General features: G+C 37.3%; 1 protein-coding gene across 1 annotated transcript in view; it reads left to right on the forward strand.

Annotated features, from left to right (window-relative positions):
- The window catches only part of RNF17 (ring finger protein 17), a 133,202-nt gene that overhangs the window by 99,680 nt on the left and 11,299 nt on the right, over window positions 1–22,223 (forward strand). Inside the window, exons 26-28 of the mRNA XM_032838269.1 lie at window positions 3,028–3,153; window positions 4,612–4,668; window positions 8,275–8,391. Of these exons, the coding sequence (XP_032694160.1) occupies window positions 3,028–3,153; window positions 4,612–4,668; window positions 8,275–8,391 (300 nt within the window). The remainder of the gene's footprint in view (window positions 1–3,027; window positions 3,154–4,611; window positions 4,669–8,274; window positions 8,392–22,223) is intronic.

The following is a 22,223-nucleotide window of genomic DNA, read 5'->3' on the forward strand; positions in this document are numbered from 1 at the left end:
TGCTTACAAGCACATGTAGTAGTTTTCAGGATGTTACTGTGTATGTAACACTGTGTTAGATGCAGGTAATTCCTGCCCTCAAAGAACTTATCTGGTTAGTGAAACAACTAGATATGGGACAAAAACCTAAAAATTACACACTACAAAGTAACATGCCGAGAGCCAAGTGATAAAAAGGGTAAGTGTGTGGAAACAGCCAAGATTCCCTTCAACAGACAAATGGATAAAGATGTGGTCTGTATATACAATGGAATATTATGCCTCCATAAGAAAGGATGAATACCCAACTTTTGTATCAGCATGGACGGGACTGGAGGACATTATGCTGATTGAAATAAGCAGAGAGAGTTAGTTATATGGTTTCACTTACTTGTGGAGCATAAGGAATAACACGGAGGACATTAGGAGAAGGAAAGGAAAAGTGAATTGGGGGAAATTGGAGGGGGAGACAAACCATGACGGACTGTGGACTCTGAGAAACAAAACAGGGTTTTGGAGGGGAGGGTGGGTAGTGGGATAGATGAGCTTGGTGGTGGGTATTAAGGAGGGCACGTATTGCATGGAGCACTGGGTGTGATGCATAAACAATGAATCTTGGAACACTGAAAAAGTAAAATTAAGTTTAAAAAAAAAAGAGTAAGTGTGATAGGAATTCAGAGATGGTAAGAAAAGATGGAAAATTTCTCCTGACCAGGGAAATGGAATGCACAAGTAAACACAGAGAGACAGAACTGGGCATGGCACATTGAGGAAGTAGTTGCTAGAATAATAGAATGTAATAATAATAGAATTATAACAGCTAGATTAATAGGGGTTTTATGAGGGAAAAATAGTGGTGAATAGGATTTAAGAGAGGTAAAAGTCAACCATTGGCACACTACATCAAGAACTAGTGATGTATTGTATGGTGACTAACATAACATAATAAAAAATAAATAAGTAACCACCAAAAAAGTCAATCATTGGAGCCCTATTGGAGTTTTCTAAGCAGTGAGGTGATAAGTTTAATCTGCAGCTGTGTTTGAGGATTCCAGTAGTAAGGTACAAAACTGTAAGGAAAATATTTCTGTATGAAAGGTGTAATTATAGGATTATAAAGACTTACCAAGAACCACAGACCCACTTACATAAAACAGTAGAGAAGCTTTATTGTTGCTGATATTAGTATCACGAGCCCCTGTCTGGTTACTTATAGCCTCTGTGGAAAGTCATGGCAGTTGAAATTTTTTAGTTTATCAAGGTAGCTTTCTTTGCTGCTTAGCTTAACACAGGAGAGCGATTTGTAGTATACCCAAGGCTGCTTAAAATGTCAGAAAGCGTGAACGTGCATGCCCTGCAGCCCTTACTGCCATACCAGAACTTACCCAGACTTGCTTCTGTGTCTTTTATATACTACTAAGAAATACTGAGTACTTCTTATCAGCTGAGCTCTGTTCTTAGCCTGGAGGTAGAACAATGAACTGAAGAGCCAAATTTCTGCCTTTATGGAGTTTCCATTTTAGTGGTGGGAAACAAAATTAAAAACATAACATATAAGGTATATTAGATCGTGGTAAGTGCTAGGAAGAAAATAAGGGAAGGCTGATGGGGAGGGTGGGGCCGGGAGAAGGTAATATTTTAAATACAGTGGTCAGGGAAGACCTCACTGCAAAAAATGAGAGATAAGTAAAGACTTTTTTTTTTTTAAAGATTTTATTTATTTATTTGACAGAGAGAGATCACAAGTAAGCAGAGGCAGGCAGAGAGAGAGGGGGGAAGCAAGCTCCCTGCTGAGCAGAGAGCCCGATATGGGACTCGATCCCAGGACCCTGAGATCATGACCTGAGCCGAAGGCAGAGGCTTAACCCACTGAGCCACCCAGGCGCCCCAAGATAAGTAAAGACTTTAAAATGGTGAGAGGACAAACCATGCAGCTCTCCAGAGAACAGTGCAGAGAGCTCCAAGCAGGAGCACTCCTCGTGGAGTGTTAAAGGGATTGGCAGAGAAGCCACTAGGGCTGGAGCAGAAGGAGCAAGACAGAGAAGAGTTGGAGATGGGGGAGATTTGTGAAAGATTTGGCTCTCAAGCTGACCCAGGCAGCCACTTGAGGATTTGATCAAAGGAGTGACCTGACCTACCCTTGCATTCTAGTATTTCCAGTCTGCTACACTAAGTATAGTAGTGGAGCTACTGGAGAGTAAAAAAGATAGGGAGCAGGAAGATCTGCTGGAAGACAATTATATTAACTCAGTAGAGACAGTAGGCCTAAGGTGGTACCAAGTGTATATGGTACCTAAGCTATGTACATGTTTAGTACCTCATAAATGTTAAGTGGACTTAAGAATTTTAAAGCTATTCTCATAACTCCTTCTAAACAGTCATGAATTTCTTCTGATTCCTGCCATTTCTGAATTTTTAACAGAACTTCATTTCTTTACCTCTGGACATATCTTTTCTTTCTCCTTCTACTTAGTATAAATTATTAGTATCATCTAAAGGTGATGTAATTTTTTTCTGTTCCAATAACACTTTATTTATGAATACTTAAATTTGGGAATTTCATATAATTTCCACATGCAATAGAATATTATTTTTTTATTTTGTTCTCAACCATTTAAAAATGTAAAGATCCTTCTTAGCTCACACACCATACAAAAACATGTGGCAGGCCAGATTTGGTCCACAGACTATGGCTTGTCAACTTGTGTTCAACACTGTGAGTTTTGTAAAGTGAGGCATCTCTTAAATTCATCTATACCTTCCTTCTAGTACTTAATTCATTGCCTTACTGTAATTTTTTTATAAATAACTAGAAAACTCTCTACCTTATGAACATCTAAGCATATTTTAAAGAAACCATGGTAGTAGAATTGCTGTTTTATAACCTGCCAAAATACTAGGAAGAAAATTTTATGAAATGAGCAGCTAGCCAAACTGGTAATACTGTGGTCATTAGAAATCTAATTTCATATTTGTCTACCCTAAAATTTTAATCTTCAAACAGACTTCATTTTTATAGTAATAATCTTGTTTGTTGAACTTAAATAGGAATTACCTGAAAACCCATGGGAGAAATTATCTATTCATCTCTATTTTGATGGAATGTCACTTTCTTATTTTATGGCATACCATAAGTATTGTACTTTTGAGCATTCTGAAGAGATATTGAAAGAAGTAAGTGAGCTATTTTTCTATAAAAATCTAAACTATAGAAAAACAAATTCTGGATAAAATGTCATATAGCGCTTTACACTTCAAGTCTTTTAGTACAGTTCTATGTGTCTGATACGTTAAGAAAGTATAGAGAATTATCAATTATTTGTTGAGAAAGCAATGTATCATGCTTTATAAACATCCTAAAAAAGACTTCAGTTGCACTAAGATTCAATTAATGTTTCATATCTTTAAACTTAGTGAAAAGGCCATATGTTATCTAATGTTGTTTGAATATAGAAATGTAAATTATAAAGTGCTAATAGAATTCACTGCCAGAAAAGGATTCTCTCAGCAGATAATTTTTTTCCTTTTATTTGACATTATAACATTTCCTCCATTTTGCCTTTTTACAGGAAACTCAGAGCTGGATTTTAAGCTTAATTTCAATAAATAGCCCTCTCCAGTTTCCCAGTGCTACTGTTTCTTAATATTTTTAAAAACATAACTAACCTATTATAGATATGTTTTCACATTGCAAGATGCCATAAATACTTAATGGAAATGGGGAATTCATCATAAATAATGACAGTAACATTTTATATAGCAAGGTATTTTTATTTCTAGACTTACAGTTTACTTGTTAGGTTTTTAAATATTCCTGTTCATAACAGTACACAACCAAACATTGAATGTTCAGTTCAATATAGAAAACTTTCTTCTTCACATAGAAACTGTGATATTACTTTATACACGTAATTCTTGTCAGTTTTTTTCTTATAAGCAGAAGGGTGTGTGTGGTATGTGTGTTGATATGCATGCATGTGTATTTGTATAAAGGTATACCATCTGTTAAACTGGTTTTATAAAGATTGCTAAGTCCCTCCCTTCTAGCTGTACTCTTTAGTGTAAACATTTTTTAAAAATATGTAAGAATTTCTTCTCTCTCATAATAAACTGCAGCTAGTCCTTGAGCAACACAGGTTTAAACTGCTTAGGTCCACTTACATGTGGATTTTTTACAGGACTGTAAATTTATTTTCTCTTCCTTATGATTTTCTTAATAACACTTTTTTTTCTCTAGCTTACTTTATTCTAAGAATACATATATAACACACATAACTTATGAAGTATGTGTTAATCAACTTTTTGTTATTGGTAAGCCTTCCAGTCAACAGTATGCTACTAGTAATTAAGTTTTCAGGAAGTCAAAAGTTATATGTGGATTTTCACCCCAAACCCTCATGGTGTTCAAAGGTTAACTGTAATTACTATTTGAGGAGAAGAATTTGAGGATTCTTACTATTGCACTATTAAGATTACTCCAGAGCAGTAGATTTTCCCATAGTTATCACAAAATAACTAAATGAATGCCAACGAACATGTACCCAATTTTTGTGGGGATGAAATATGAAAGTGCCTTAAAAATACTATATAGTTGAAGATGGTTTATTTATTAACAATACTATATTATTGCAGAAGCTAGCAGATTACAATAAAAAGTACGAGGATGAAAGATGGGAAATAAGATTTGAGGTAAGTTTCAACCCAAATATTTTGGAAACTTTGGACACTTCATCAGTACAAAGGATCTAATATAAGATCAGGAAGTAAGCATTTTCTTTTATTATGGCTTTATTGAGATATAATTTACAAACTATAAAATTTACCTTTTTCAACTGTACAATACGGTGGTTTTTTTGTATAGTCAGAGTTGTACAGTCATCACAGCTATTTAATTCCATAACATTTCATCATCCCAAAAAGAAGCTCCATACCAACAGGAGTCACTTCCCATTTTTCCCTTTCCCAGTGTCCTGGAAACCACTAATCTTCTGTCTGTCTGGATTTGCCAATTTTGGAAATGTTATAAAATAAAGAGAATCATATAATACATAGCCCCTTCTAACTGGCTTCTTTAGCTGGAATAACATTTTCAAGTTTCATTCACGTTGTAGTGTAGTATGTATCCTTCTTATTGCTGAATAATACTCCATTGTATGGATATACCACATTTTATTCATTCCTCTGTTGATGGACGATCTGTTGGGTTTCTATCTTTTTGCAGTTGTGAATAAAGCTGTGAACATTTGCATATAAGTTTTTATGTAGACATCTATTTTTCCTTCTCCTTTGGTATGGACCTAATTCCTACTAGTGGAATTGCTGAGTCATATGGTGATTCTATTTGCCATTTTAAGGAACTACAAGACTGTTTTCCAAAGTGATGCACCATTTTACTTATATACTAGGAATGTACAAGGTTCCATTTTTTTTCCCATATCCTTATCAGCACTTGTTATCTGACTTGTTTCTCACCCATAGGTATAAAGTGGTATCTCATTGTGGTTTTAATGTACTTTTCTCTCATGACTGATGATGGCGAGAATCTTATCATATGCTCTTTGGCCATTTATATATTTTCTTTGGAGAAATCTCTGTTCAAGTACTTTGCCCAGGATTTGACACCAAAAGCAAAGCCAACAGAAACAAAATTTTAACATGTGGGACTACCTCAAACCAAGAAGCTTTTGCACAACAAAAAGGTGGCCTACAGATGGGAGGAAATATTTGCAAATCCTATATCTGATAAGGCATTACTATCCAAAATATGTAAAGAACTTACACAACTCAATAGTAAAAAATAAACAATCTGATTAAAAAGTGGGCGGAAGAACTAAATAGACATTTTTTCAAAGAAGACATACAGATAGCCAACAGGTACATGAAAAGGTGCTCAGCATCACCATCATCAGGGAAATGAAATTTAAAATCACAGTGTGGTATCACTTTACATATATTAGAATGACCGTCATCAAAAAGACAAGAGATAAGAAGTGCTGGCAAGGACATGGAGAAAAGGGAACCATTGTGTACCAGTAGAGGGAATGTAAACTGGTACAACCATTATGGAAAACAATATGGAGGTTCCTCAAAAAATTAAAATTAGAATTACCCTTCTCAATTTCACTTCTAGGTATATATCCAAAGGAAACAAAATCACTATCTTAAAGAAGTAACTGCACCCGTATGTCCATTGCAGCATTATTTACAATAGTAAGACATGGAAACAGCCTGTGTCCATCAGTGGATGAATGGATAAAGATGTGGGGTGTGGGTGTATGTTATACACATACACATATATATATCTTTACACAATGAAATAGTGTTCTTTTCAGCCATAAAAAGGAAATCCTGCCTTTTGTGACAACATGGATGGACCTTGAAAGTATTATGCAAAGTGAAGTAGGTCAAATACTATATGATCTCACTAATATGTGGAATCTTAAAAACTGAACTCAAATACAGAGAAAATATTGGTGGTTGCCAGGGATGAGTGTATGGGGGAAATGGGTGAAGGCAATCAAAAGATACAAACTTCCAAAGTCCTGGGGATGTAATACACAACATGATGACTATAGTTAACACTGTATTGTATATTTGAAAGTTGCTAAGAGAGTAGATCTTTAATGTTTTCATCAGAAAATGATTGATGTTAGCTAAACTTGTGGTGTTCATTTTACAGTTATATACATATACTAAAATCATTACGTTGTATACCTTGCACTAATACAATGTTGTGTGTGAATTATATCTCAATAAAACCAGAAAAAAAAGGAAAATAAAAGTAGAAAATAATGAAAAGAATTCCTCTGCCCATTTTTAGTTGGGTTGATTTTGTGGAACTTTAAGAGTTCTTTACATATTCTATACATAAGTCCCTTATCAGATACATGATTTGCAGATATTTCCTTCCATTCTATGAGTTGTCTTTACACTTTGTTATTAGTATCCTTTAAAACACCAAAGTTCTAGGTTTTTTTTTTAAATTTTATTTATTTACTAGAGAAAGAGAAAGAGTGAGCACAAATGGGGCAGACAGGCAAAGAGAGAGGGAGAAGTAGACTCCTGGCTGAGTAAGACCCTGAGCCAAAGGCAGACACTTAAAACCAACTGAGCCACCCAGATGCCCCTAAAACACCAAAATTTTTAATCTTGGTGAAGTCTAGTATATATGCTTTCTTTTTTCCACTTGTGCTTTTTGGTGCAGGAAGTAAGAGTTTTAATGAAAGTTCCAATTATTTATAAGTAGAATTTTATTTCTGTGATTATAAAAATAACAAATGTAGTATAAAGTGCTTTGTAACAAATCAGTAGTATAGCAGTCAGTAATCAGTGTTCACTGAATGCTACTAAGTGGTTCAGATAGGTTTTGTTCTGTTTTGTCACCAGTTTGGAAATACAAATAGTAATAAACTAATCTAGTTTGAATGTGATCATTTTACTTTTTATGCTAATTACAATATTTAAAACTCTTTAAACTTTCTTAAACACCACCTACATTTTTATATTTTTGTTTTTAACAACTACTAACTGCCAGGTTCCTCTTGGGAATCACCTAACTTTTTATTATTTTTTTTTCAGAGTTTAAAGAGAGCAAACTTTTTTTGATGATTTTAACTTAAATCTTCTTTTGGCATTTCATATATTATTTTAGGTTTGTTTTTTTTTTTTTTTAAGACTTTATTTATTTATTTATTTGACAGAGCACAAGCAAGGGTAGTGGCAGGCAGAGGGAAAAGGAGACACAGACTGAGGGAGAGGAGGAAGCAGGCTCTTGTGGGAGCAAGGAATCCAGTGTGGCACTCGGTCCCATGGGATCATAACCCAAGTTGAAGACGTTTGCCTAACCAGCTGAGCCACCGAGATGCCCCATATTACTTTGTCTTTACTGTAAAATATGTACTTACTCTAAACATAAATGGAATACTATAGAAATGTGAATAGAAAAATGTACCCCTTTCTATACCTCAAATAATTGAGTGGCAATTACTGTTAGCTGTTTGTTAGCCATTCTTCTGGAGTTTTATGTGTATAGGTAAATATGTATACGTAAACATACTTATATGAGTGTTTTAACACAAATTTTTTTTAATTGAGGGAACAAAAGGGTGTTAAAGGTCTTTACTCACATTTTGGTCCTACTAAAACAATCATTTTGTGGTATCCATTATCTAAGAGAGTTTGCTTTCTGCTAATTGAAAATAAATTGGCAGCGTAATGAATTTTATTGAATTTTAATAATGTACTAGATTTCTGTAATAGTCATTCTGAAATTTGAATTTATTTGTGGTGCTTTAGGAATTGCTTTTGTCTGAAACAGAGACTCCTATTTTACCACCATATTTGCCTTCATCTCTGCCTCCCCCAGAAGAACTCTATGCTGTTCAAGTTAAGCATGTTGTCTCACCTAATGAAGTATGTAATCTAAATGATTAGTTGCTGATTGAAAATGTAACAGGAAATCTTAGTCTTAAACTCTAGGTTTGACTGTTTATGCTTACATCCTCCTTTTTTCAAATTTCATTTAAATTCTAATTAATTAACATATAGTGTAGTATTGGTTTGGGGAGTAGAATTTAGAATTTAATGATTCATCACTTAGATATAACACCCAGTGGTCATCATAACAAGTACCCTCCTTAATACTTATCATCATGCATTTATCCCATCCCCTGCCATCAACTGTCAGTTTGTTCTCTATAGTTAAGAGTCTCTTATAGTTTGCTTGCCTCACTCAATTTTTTCCCTTCCCCTATGTTCATATGTTTGGTTTCTTAAATTCCACATATGAGTGAAATCGTATATTTGTCTTTCTCTAACTGACTTATTTCACTGAGCATAATACACTCTAGCTCCATCCATGTTGTTGCAAATGGCAAGATTTCATTCTTTTTCATGGCTGAGTAATAGTCCATTATAAATATATACCATATCTTATTATTGATTCATCAGTCAGTGGAAATTTGGGCATTCTCCATAGTTTGACTGTTGTTGATAATGCTGCTATAAACATCAGAGTGCATGTACTCAAATCTGTATTTTTTTTATCCTTTGGGTAAATAACAGTGCAATTGCTGGATCCTAAGGTAGTTCTACTTATAGCTTTGTGAGAAACATCCATACTGTTTTCTAGAGTGGCTGCACCAGTTTGCATTCCCACCAGCAGAGTAAGAGGTTTCCCCTTTCTCTGCATCCTCGCCAAAATCTGTTGTTTCCTATGTTCTTAATTTTACCCATTCTAACAGGCATGAGGTTATATCTCATCACAGTTTTGATTTGTATTTTCCTGATGATGAGTGATGTTGCGCCTCTTTTCATGCTCCTGTTAGCCATCTGGATGTCTTCTTTGGAAAAATACTTGTTAATGTCTCTGCCCATTTCTTAACTGGATTATTTATTTTTGGAGTGTTGAGTTTGATAAGTTCTTTATAGATTTTAGATACTAACCCTTCATCAGATGTCATTTACAAATATCTTCTCCCATTCTGTAGGCTGCCTTTTAGGTTTGTTGATCATTTCCTTCACTGTGCAGAAGCTTTTTATCTTGATGAAGTCCCAGTAGTTCAATTTTGCTTTTGTTCCCTTGCCACCAGAGATGTGTCTAGTTAAGAATTTGCTGTGGCTAAGGTCAGAGAGATTGCTGCCTTTGTAGTGCTCTAGGATTTTGATGGTTTCCTGTCTCACATTTAGGCCTTTCATCCATTTTGAATTTATTCTTGTGTATGGTGTAAGAAAGTGGGCCTCTTTCATTCTTCAGCATATGGGTGTCCAGTTTTCCCAATACCATTTGTTGAAGAGACTTTTTTCCATTAGATATACTTTCCTGCTTTGTCAAAGATTAGTTGGATTAGTTGGATTAGTTGTGGGTCCATTTCTGGGTTTTCTGTTCTGTGCTATTGACCTATATGTCTGTTTTTGTACCAGTACCATACTCTCTTGATTAATACAGCTTTATAATAGAGTTTGAAGTCTGGACTCGTGATGCCTCAGGCTTTGGTTTTCCTTTTCAGGATTGCTTTGGCTACTGGGGGTCTCTTGTGGTTCCATACAAATTTTAGGACTGTTTGTTCTAGCTCTGAAAAATTCTGGTGGTATTCTGCGTTGAATGTGTAGATTGCTTTGGGTAGCATAGACATTTTAACTATATTTAGTCTTTCAATCCATGAGCATGGAATATTTTTCGCATTTCTTTGTGTCAACTTCAGTTTCTTCCATAAGTGTTCTATAGTTTTCAAAGTACAGATCTTTTACTTCTTTGGTTAGGGTTATTCCTAGGTATCTTATGGGTTGGTGCAGTTGTAAATGGGATCGATTCATTGATTTCTTTTTCTGCTGCTTCATTATTGGTGTATGGAAATGAAACAGATTTCTGTACAGTGATTTTATATCCTGCTACTTTGCTGAATTCGTATATTAGTTTTAGCAATTTTTTTGGTGGAGTCTTTCCAGGTTTTCTACATAGAGGATCATGTCTGCAAATTATGAAAGTTTGACTACTTCTTTGCCAATTTGGATGCCTTTTTTTTTTTCCAGTGTTCCAAGATTCATTGTTTATGTACTATACCCAGTGCTCCATGCAATATGTGCCCTCTTTAATTTTTCTTTTTTTAAATAAATTTGTATTTATTAGAGCAGAATTAGGGAGCACAAGAGGAGGGGACGGGCAGAGGGAGAGGGAGAAAGAGACTCCCCAATGAGCAGGGAACAGGACATGGGGCTCAATCCCAGGACCCTGGGATCATGACCTGAGTCAAAGACAGATGCTTAATGGACACATCTGGGTGGCAACCCTGGATGCATTTTATTTGTTTTTGTTGTCTTATTCCTGAGGCTGAGACTTCCAGTACTATATTAAATAGTAATGGTGAGAGTGGACATCCCTTTTTCCTGACAGCAGAGGAAAAGCTCTCAGTTTTTTCCCATTGAGGGTGATATTAGCTGTGGTTTCTTTGTATATGGCCTTTATGATGTTGAGGTATGTTCCACCTATCCTTTGTTGAGGGTTTTCATCAAGAAAATATGCTATATTTTGTCAAAAGCTTTTGCTGCCTCTATTGAGAGAATCATGTGGTTCTTACCCTTTCTTTTATGTGGTATATCACATTGATTTGCAAATATTGAACCACGCTTGTAGCCCAGGAATAAATACCACTTGATTGTGGTGAATAATTATTTTAATGTAATGTTGGATTCAGTTTGCTGGTATCTTGTTGAGAATTACTGCATCCATGTTCATCAGGGATATTGGCCTGAATTCTCCTGTTTAGTGGGAACTTTGGTTTTAGAATCAAGGTAATGCTGGGTTCATGAAAGAAGTTTGGAAATTTTCCTTCCATTTCTGTGTTTTGGAACACTTTGAGAAGAATAGGTATCAACTCTCCTTTAAATGTCTGACAGAATTCCCCTGTGAAACCATCTGGTCCTGGACTTAGCTTTGTTCGGAGAATTTTTATTACTGATTTAATTTCTTTTCTGGTATGGGTCTATTCAAATTTTTTATTTCTTCCTGTTTTAGTATTGATCATTTATATGTTTATAGGAATTTATCCATTTCTTCCAGAATTCCCAGTTTTTTGGCATATGATTTTACATAATATTCTCATATTATTTTTATTATATTAACATATAATGTATCATTAGCTCCAGGGGTAAAGGTCAGTGAATCGCCAGGTTTACTCACTTTACAGCACTCACTATAGCACATACCTTCCCCAGTGTCTATAACCCAACCACCTTCTCCCTATCCCCCTGCCCCCGGCAACCCTCAGTTTGTTTTGTGACATTAAGAGTCTGTTACACTGTCTCCCTCCTGATCCCATCTTCTTTCATTTTTTCCTTCCCTATCCCCCAACACCCCCATGTTGCCTCTCAAATTCCTCATATTAGGGAGAACATATGATAATTGTCTTTCTCTGACTTATTTCACTCAGCATAATACCCTCTAGTTCCATCCACGTCGTTGCAAATGGCAAGATTTCATTTCTTTTGATGGCTGCATAGTATTCCATTGTATATATACACCATATCTTCTTTATCTGTTCATCTGTTGGTGGACATCTAGGTTCATTCCATAGTTTGGCTATTGTGGACATTGCTGCTATAAACATTCAGGTACACGTGCCCCTTTGGATCACTGCATTTGTATCTTTAGGGTAAATACCCAGTGGTGCGATTGCTGGGTCATAGGGTAGCTCTATTTTCAACTTTTTGAGGAACCTCCATGCTGTCTTCCAGAGTGGTTGCACCAGCTTCCATTCCCACCAACTGCCTTTCTCTGCATCCTTGCCAGCATCTGGTATTTCCTGGCTTGTTAATTTTAGCCATTCTGACTGGTGTGAGTTGGTATCTCCTTGTGGTTTTGATTTGTATTTCCCTGATGCCGAGTGATGTGGAGCACTTTTTCATGTGTCTGTTGGCCATCTGGATGTCTTCTTTGCAGAAATGTCTGTTCATGTCCTCTGCCCATTTCTTGACTGGATTATTTGTTCTTTGGGTGTTGAGTTTGATAAGTTCTTCATAGATTTTGGATACTAGCCCTTTATCTGATATGTCATTTGCAAATATCTTCTCCCATTCTGTCAGTTGTCTTTTGGTTTTGTTAACTGTCTCCTTGCTGTGCAAAAGCTTTTGATCTTGATGAAGTCCCAATAGTTCATTTTTGCCCTTGCTTCCCTTGCCTTTGGTGATGTTCCTAGGAAGTAGTCGCTGCGGCTGAGGTCAAAGAGGTTGCTGCCTGTGTTGTCCTCAAGGATTTTGATGGATTTCTTTCTCACATTGAGGTCCTTCATCCATTTTGAGTCTATTTTCGTGTGTGGTATAAGGAAAAGGTCCAGTTTCATTTTTCTGCATGTGGCTGTCCAATTTTCCCAGCACCATTTATTGAAGAGGCTGTCTTTTTTCCTTGGACTTTCTTTCCTGCTTTGTCGAAGATTAGTTGACCATAGTGTTGAGGGTCTATTTCTGGGCTCTCTATTCTGTTCCATTGATCTATGTGTCTGTTTTTGTGCCAGTACCATACTGTCTGAATGATGATAGCTTTGTCATAGAGCTTGAAGTCCAGAATTGTGATGCCACCAACTTTGGCTTTCTTTTTCAACATTCCTCTGGCTATTTGATGTCTTTTCTGGTTCCATATAAATTTTAGAATTATCTGTTCCATTTCTTCAAAAAAAAAAAAATGGGTGGGATTGTGATAGGGATTGCCTTAAATGTGTAGATTGCTTTAGGTAGCATAGACATTTTCACAAAATTTGTTCTTCCAATCCAGGAGCATGGAACATTTTTCCATTTCTTTGTGTCTTCCTCGGTCTCTTTCATGAGTACTTTTAGTTTTCTGAGTACAGATTCTTAGCCTCTTTGGTTAGGTTTATTCCTAGGTATCTTATGGTTTTGGGTGCAATTGTAAATGGGATTGACTCCTTAATTTCTTTCTTCTGTTTTGTTGTTGGTGTATAGAAATGCAACTGATTTCTGTGCATTGATTTTATATCCTAACACTTTACTGAATTCCTGTACAAGTTCTAGCAGATTTGGAGTGGAGTCTTTTGGGTTTTCCACATATAGTATTATATCATCTGCAAGGAGTGATAGTTTGACTTCTTCTTTGCCGATTTAGATGCCTTTAATTTCTTTTTGTTGTCTGATTGCTGAGGCCAGGACTTCTAGTGCTACGTTAAATAGCAGTGGTGATAATGGACATCCCTGCCGTGTTCCTGACCTTAGCGGCAAAGCTTTCAGTTTTTCTCCATTGAGAATGATATTTGCAGTGGGTTTTTCATAGATGGCTTTGATAATATTGAGGTATGTGTCCTCTGTCCCTACACTTTGAAGAGTTTTGATTAGGAAAGGATGGTGTACTTTGTCAAATGCTTTTTCAGCAACTATTGAGAGTATCATATGGTTCTTGTTCTTTCTTTTATTAACGTGTTGTATCACATTGATTGATTTGCGGATGTTGAACCAACCTTGCCGCCCTGGAAAAAATCCCACTTGGTCGTGGTGAATAATCCTTTTAATATACTGTTGGATCCTATTGGCTAGTATTTTGGTGAGAATTTTCGCAACTGTGTTCATCAAGGATATTCGTCCTTAATTCTCTTTTTTGATGGGATCCATGTCTGGTTTTGGGGTCAAGGTGATGCTGGCCTCATAAAATGAGTTTGGCAGTTTTCCTTCCATTTCTATTTTTTGGAACAGTTTCAGGAGAATAGCTGTTAATTCTTTAAATGTTTGGTAGAATTCCCCTGGGAAGCCACCTGGCCCTGGGTTCTTGTTTATTGGGAGATTTTTGATGACTGCTTCATCTTCTTACTGGTTATGGGTCTGTTCAGGTTTTCTGTTTCTTCCTGGTCCGGTTTTGGTAGTTTATATGTCTCTAGGAATGCATCCATTTCTTCCAGATTGTCAAATTTGCTAGCATATAGTTGCTCATAATATGTTCTTAAAATTGTTTGTATTTCTGTGGTGTTGGTTGTGATCTCTCCTCTTTCATTTATGATTTTATTTATTTGGGTCCTTTCTCTTTTCTTTTTGAGAAGTCTGGCCAGGGGGTTATCAATCTTATTAATTCATTCACAGAACAAGCTCCTAGTTTTATTGATTTGTTCTATTGTTTTTTTGGTTTCTATTTCATTGATTTCTGCTCTGATCTTTATTATTTCTCTTCTCCTGCTGGGTTTAGGCTTTCTTTTCAGTTCTTTCTCCAACTCCTTTAGGTGTAGGGTTAGGTTGTGTATTTGAGATCTTTCTTGTTTCTTGAGAAAGGCTTGTATCCCTATATATTTTCCTCTCAGGACTGCCTTTGCTGTGTCCCACAGATTTTGAACCGTTGTGTTTTCATTATCATTTGTTTCCATGAATTTTTTCAGTTCCTCTTTAATTTCCTGGTTGACCCATTCATTTTTTTAGAAGGATGCTGTTTAGTCTCCATGTATTTGGGTTCTTTCCAAATTTCCTCTTGTGATTGAGTTCTAGCTTCAGAGCATTGTGGTCTGAAAATATGCAGGGAATGATCCCAGTCTTCTAGTCCTGGTTGAGACTTGATTTGTGACCCAGGATGTGATCTATTCTGGAGAGTGTTCCATGTGTACCGGAGAAGAATATGTATTCTGTTGCTTTGGGATGGAATGTTCTGAATATGTCTGTGATGTCCATCTGGTCCAGTGTGTCATTTAAGGCCTTTATTTCCTTGTTGATCTTTTGCTTGGATGGTCTATCCATTTCAGTGAGGGGGGTGTTAATGTCCCCTACTATTATTGTATTATTGTCGATGTGTTTCTTTGATTTTGTTATTAATTGGTCTATATAGTTGGCTGCTCCCATATTAGGAGCATAGATATTTAAAATTGTTAGCTCTTCTTGTTGGACAGACCCTTTGAGTATGATACAGTGTCCTTCTCATCTCTTATTATAGTCTTTGGCTTAAAATCTACTTTGTATGTTTCCACCCCAGCTTTCTTCTGATGTCCATTAGCATGGGAAATTGTTTTCCACCCCCTCACTTTAAATCTGGAGGTGTCTTTGGGTCTGAAATGAGTTTCTTGTAGACAGCATATCGATAGGTTTTGGTTTTCTATCCATTCTGATACCCTTTGTGTTTTGATTGGGCCATTTAGCCCATTTACGTTCAAGATAACTCCTGAAAGATATGAATTTAGTGCCATTGTATTGCCTGTAAGGTGACTGTTACTGTATATTGTCTCTGTTCCTTTCTGCTCTACTGCTTTTAGACTCTCTCTTCGCTTAGAGGATCCCTTTCAATATTTCCTGTATGGCTGGTTTGATGTTGGCAAATTCTTTTAGTTTTTGTTTGTCCTGGAAGCTTTCAATCTCTCCTTCTATTTTCAATGCCATCCGACTGGATATAGTATTCTTGGCTGCATATTTTTCTCATTTAGTGCTCTGAATATATCATGCCAGTTCTTTCTGGCCTGCCAGGTCGCTGTGGATAAGTCTGCTGCCAGTGTAATATTTCTACCATTGTATGTTACAGACTTCTTGTCCCAGGATGCTTTCAGGATTTTCTCTTTGTCACTAAGACTTGTAAGTTTTACTATAAGATGACGGGGTGTGGACCTATTTTTATTGATTTTCATGGGGGAATCTCTGTGCCTCCTGGATTTTGATGCTTGTTCCCTTTGCCATATGAGGGAAATTCTCTACAATAATTATCTCCGATATATCTTCAGCCCCCCTCTTTCTTCTTCCTCTGGGATCCCAATTATTCTAATATGGTTTCATCTTATGCTATCACTTCTCTCTCGAATTCGCCCCTCATGGTCCAGTAGTTGTTTGTCTCTCTTTTGCTCAGCTTCTTTATTCTCTTTCATTTGGTCTTCTATATCACTAATTCTCTCTTCTGCCTCATTTATCCCAGCAGTGAGAGCCTCCATTTTTGATTGCACCTCATTAATAGCTATTTTTATTTCAAGTTAGTTAGATTTTAGTTCATTTCTCCAGAAAGGGCTTTTATTTCTCCAGACAGAGTTTCTTTAATATCTATATGCCTTTTTCGAGCCCAGCTAGCACCTTGAGAATCGTCATTCTGAACTCTAGATCTGACATATTACCAATGTCCGTATTGGTTAGGTCCCTAGTCTTTGGTACTGCCTCTTGTTCTTTCTTTTGTGGTTTTTCCGGCTTCTCATTTTTTCCAGATAAGAATATATGAAGGAGAGAATAAAATAGTAAAAGGGTGGCAAGGACCTCAGGAAAATGTGCATTAGCCAAATCATAAGAGACTCCAAATTGTTGGGGGGAAAACGGAGGGTAAAAAGTAGTTCAAAAAAATTTAAAAAAGAAAATATATATGTATATTAGACTGGTGAGTAGAACAGAGCCACCCACTTAATTGTGGGAGTATTTTATGTCTTAGAAGAAACTACCTCCCAAAATTTTAAAGAAAAAAAAAACATACACACACACAAATAAGGGTAAACATGATCAAGGGATGGAATATGAGTATAAAGATGAAAATTTTTAAAAAAATTCTTAAAAATGAGTTGATAAGCAAGTTGGTTGGGAAAAGAAAGCAAAGGAAAGTGTAGAGAATTTGCTGAGGCTGGAGCCTAGAACAAAGCCCTGTGCTAGATTTAGGGTATATTTTGATCTATTAGAAGAAGTTGTATCCCAAAATTTTTTAGATGGAAAAAAAACCTATGTGTATACAAAAACTAAAGTTAGATACAATGAGGGATAAAATTTTACTATAATAATGAAGGTTCAAAAAGATTTTTTTTAATGAAAGGTATTGTTAAGATAAACTAGTTAAAAAACATTAAAAGAGGAAAGAGTAAAAGTTTAAAAAATTAGAATAAGAAAAAAAATTTTTTTAATTAATTAACTTTGCAAGACTAGAGAATCATGGGGAGAAAGCCATAAATTCCATGCTTTGCTTTCTCCTCCTCTGGAATTCTGCTCTTCTCCATGATAAGTGAACTTGGTCTTGGCTGGATTTCTTTTTCATCTGGGGTTAGGGCCTTTTGTAGTTCTCAAGTGTCTTTGCCCAAGGCAGTATTGCATCGCCCTTGCCAGGGTCCATGCTAAGTAATCTGCTACAGTTCGCTCTCGGAGCTTTTGTTCCTTGAATGCTTTCCGTAGAGTTCTGGAGGATGGGAATGAAAATGGCAGCCTCCCAATCTCCGGTGAAGAGGAGCCAAGAGTTCAGGGCCTCACTCCTCAGAGCGCCCTCGGAGAAAAGCGTTCAATCACTCCCGTCTCCCTGGTCTCCAGCCATACTCTGAGCTCACCCAGCCTGTGATCAAGCGTCTCTGTCTCTGGCACACGGCCCCACCTGTAATCTCCAAAGCAGATCCTGGCCACTCTTCCCCGAAAGATCTCCTGGGATCTGCCACTTTTGGGATCCCTGCTCAAAGAGCAGTGGCCTAACTGTGCCACAGATCACAGTTTAAGGTAACCCTGAGTTGAGAGCTCACTCCTCAGCTCTGTCTCTGTAGCTGGCTTCCCTGCTCTAATACCTGCAAGCTCTGCGACACTGACACCCCCAATCCCTCTGTGACCCCGTGGGACCTGAGACCATGCTGTCCTCGGCTCCACCCCAGCTTAGCCTCTGGAGCGATGTCACTCAGTGGAGCAGACCTTTAAAAGTTCTGATTTTGTGCTCCAGTGCTCTGCTGCTTACTAGGAGCCGACCCCTCTCCCCACGGTCTATCTTCTTTTCGCTTTGGATTCACTTCTCCACAGGTCCTACCTTTCAGAAAGTGGTCAATTTTCTGTTTCTAGAATTGCTGCTCTTCTCTTTGATCTCCTGTTGGATTTGTAGGTCCTCGGAATGGTTTGATAAACTATCTAGCTGATCTCCTGCTACCTGATGTCATCTCAGCCTGCTACTCCTCTGCCATTTTGACTCCTTTTCCTCATAATATTCTTATAATTATTCTTCTTATAATTATTTGTAGTTCTGTAGTTGTGATGTGTCCTCTTTCATTCATTATTTATTTAGGTCTTTTCTCTTTCCTTTTTATTAAGTTTGGCTAGGGGTTTATAAATTTTAATTCTTTCAGTGAACCAGCTCTTAGTTTTGTTGATCTGTTTTACTGCGTTTTTTGTTTCTATATCATTTATTTCTGTTCTGATCTTAATTATTTCCCTTCTTCTACTGGCCTTAGATTTGCTGTTTCTTTTCTCCCTCCTTGAGGTGTAAAGTTAGGTTGTTCATTTGAGACTTTTCTTGCTTCTTGATGTAGATTTGCATTGCAGTATACTTCCTTTTAAGATCACTTTTGCTGCATCCCAGAGGTTTTAGACTACCATGTTTTTATTTTCGTTTGCTTCCATTTTTTTTATTTCTTAATTTCCTGTTTAGCCAATTTATTCTTCAGAAGGATGTTCTTTAATCTCCATGTATTTATGATCTTTCCATATTTTTTTTCATTATGTTAGTCAGTCACCATACCGTACATCATTAGTTTTTGATGTAGTGTTACATGAGTCTTTGTTTGTGTAAACACCCATATTTTTTTCTTGTGGTTTAACTTCAAGTTTCATATTGTTGTGGTCTGAAAATATGCATGGTATGACCTCGATCTTTTTGTACTTGTTGAAGGCTGATTTATGACCCAGTGGGTGATCTATTCTGGAGAATGTTCATGTGCACTCAAAAAGAATGTGTATTCTGATGGTGTATTCTGAATACGTCTGTGATGTCCACCTGGTCCAGTGTGTCATTCAAAGCCTTGTTTCCTTGTTGATTTTCTGCTTAATCTGTCCATTGCAGTAAGTGGGGGTATTAAACCCTTCTACTATTATTGTATTATCATCAATGAGTTTCTTCGCTTGTTGTTAATTGATTTATATGTTTGGGTGCTCCCAAGGTGGGGGCATAAATATTTGTAATTATTAGGTCTTCTTGTTGGATACACCACTTAAATATGACATAGTGCCACTTTACATCTCTTGTTACAATTTGTGGTTTAAAATCTAGTTTGACTAATATAAGTATAGCTACTCCAGCTTTATTTTGGCATGTATTAGTATGATAGATGTTTCTTCATCCTCTTGTTTTCCATCTACAGGTATCTTTAGGTCTAAAATGAGTCTCTTGTAGGCAGCGTATCGATGGGTCTTGTTTTTTAATCCATTCCGATGCCCTGTGTCTTTTGATTGGAACATTGAGTCTCTTTACATTCGTAGTAATTATTGATAGGAATTTAGTGCCATTGTGTTAACTGTAAAGTTGGTGTTTGTGGTGATGTTTTCTTTCCTTTCTAGTCTTTGTTGCTTTGGGTCCTTTTTCCCCCCACTCAAAGAGTCCCCTTCAGTATTCTTGCAGGACTGGTTTAGTGGTCATGAACTCCTAGGTTTCTTTGGGAAACTCTTTATCTCTCCTATTCTGATTGACAGACAGCCTTGCTGGAGTTGGCTGCATATTCCTCCCATTCGGCATGTTGAATATATTTGTCATTGTTTTCTGGCCTGTCAAGTTTCTGTGGATTGATCTGCTACAAACCTCATCCATCTTCCCTTGTAGGTTAAGAATTTTTTCCCTTGCTGCTTTCAAGATTCTTCCTTGTCTGTTTATTTTGTGAATATGACTATGATATGTCTTGGTGGTGATGGTCACCACCATTGCTGAATTTAATGGGAGTTCTCTGTGCTTCTTGGATTTCATTGTCTGTTTCCTTCCCAGCTTAGGGAAATTTTCAGCTATACTTTGCTCAAATACACCTTCTGCCTCCTTTTCCCTCTCTTCTGGGACTGCTATGATATGCTTTAAGGAGTTGCTGAGTTCCTTAAGTCTGTATTTGTGATCCAATACCTTTCTTTAGCTCTTCTTTTCAGCTTGATTATTTTCCATAATTTTATCTTCTGTATCACTGATTCATTCCTCTGCTTTGTCCATCCTCATTGTCAAGGAATCCAGTCAGTAACAGCATTTTAAATTTTGGCCTGACTGGTTTTTAGTTCTTTTATCTCTGCAGTAAGGAATTTTCTAATGTCTTCTATTCGTTTTCAAGCCCAGCTACCATCCTTATAAATTTTTAAAATTCTTTTTCATACAGATTACTTACATCTGTATTGATTACATCTCTAGCTGTTAGTTCTTCCCGTTCTTTCTTTTGGGGTGAATTCCTCCATCTTGTCATTTTTTCTAGGTTCCTGTTTTATTGTATGATAGCTAGCTTGTCATATTCCTGCCTCTGAGAATAATGACTATATTAAGAAGAAGTCCAAAAAAAGTGGAGGGATTCTATATCACTCTGTTGTTGTGTTTTGATGTTCCTACCCTCAGGTCAGTCCTCTGCAGAGTTTCTCCTTGCCTGCAGTGGTGGAGGCATGTTTAGACCCTGTCCACTGTGTGGCAAGTTTTAACTAGGTGTGTCTTGGTTTGCTTATTAAAAGAAACTAGATCCAAAAAAAATTAAAAAATAAAGGAGAAGCAACAGCTAGATCCTACTTCCCCTAGAACTGAAGCTTCACAGCACTCTATGATCAGTAGATTTGGTGCATGTGAGAGGTTTGTGCTGATTTTCTAGGGAAGAACCTGCTGCACTGATTCTCAGGCTGACTTGTCCTAGTGGAATTGCACTTGCAAGGCACAGGAGAGTGGAGCTTGGTGGTCTCCACTAGGGGGGTGCTTTGTTGCTCCCTGAGGTCGGTCAGTGCTAATGGAAGGGGGAGAGGGAAATGGCGTCACCCTGCTCTCTCATTCCCAGAGTGGGGAGTTCAAGCCTGCCACTCTTCTGGAAGCCCTCACAGAAGAGCAAACAGTCACGCCTCTTATGCCCCCAGCTTCTGTTAGATTCCTACCTTCACCCTGTCTTTGTCCAAGTTGTCTGTCTGCTTAGGTGGCACAGTACTCCTATGTTTTATCTCAGGCATATCGCTGTGTTTCAAAACTCTAAATTTTATGGACCCACTGGGCATAGATCCACACTGATCCTCTTGGGGAGGGTCTTGCCACGCTTTTGCCATTTGCCAATTTGTCCCATAAAAGTAGTTGCATGACAGGCAGTTGTTTAGAGTCTATGGTTAAGTGTAGCAAAAAGCCAACACCAAGGCTTATTGCTCTCAGTTGGTGTCTGTTCCTGTGTTAGGGAATGGGGCAGTACGTTGGCTCCACCAGTTCTTCTGTCCCTGGAAAAGCTGTGCCACCAGTCCCAGATGCACTCCAAGAAGGGAAACTTTCTCGCCTTACTACCTAGAGGATCCTTAGACCATACTGCCTATTCCAGGGTCTCAGCCGTCCTTCCCAGTAGGAGTACCACTAAGCCCACCAGGCATGACCTCAGTAATAGCATGGACTTCTAAAACTTCAGACTTTGCACTCTGATGCTTATAGTAATATGTGGGAATCCACACTTTTCTTCTCTTTTTCCCAGTCAGTAGTTTTGGAGAACAGTTTTTCTTGTGTCATCCCCTGCGTGCTGCTTCATCCTTTTTTTCCCTCCCTCTCTTTTTCTCTCTCTCTGCAATCAGGGCTCCCTTCCCTCCATGGCACTCACTGTTCTTTTCTCCCCCAATCCATTCTCTGCAGCCCCTACTTTCCACCTGGTGGTCATTTTTCTACTTGTAGAAGTGCAGTTTTCTTCTCTCAGTCCTCAGATCAATTTCTCAGGTGTTCAGAATGATTTGGTGTTTATTTAGCAGTGTTCAAGGGACAAGGCAAGCCCAGGGTCCCCCTACTCCTCTGCCATCTTAACTCCTCTTCTCATCTTTATGATTTTAAATAGTTGACCTCCAGTGTGCCAACTGTATAATTTCCTCTTCAGACATTTGTTAATGAAGCA

The sequence above is a fragment of the Lontra canadensis genome, unplaced genomic scaffold (genome assembly GCF_010015895.1).
Source record: "Lontra canadensis isolate GAN:19392208 unplaced genomic scaffold, GSC_riverotter_1.0 scaffold103, whole genome shotgun sequence".
NCBI lineage: Eukaryota > Metazoa > Chordata > Mammalia > Carnivora > Mustelidae > Lontra > Lontra canadensis.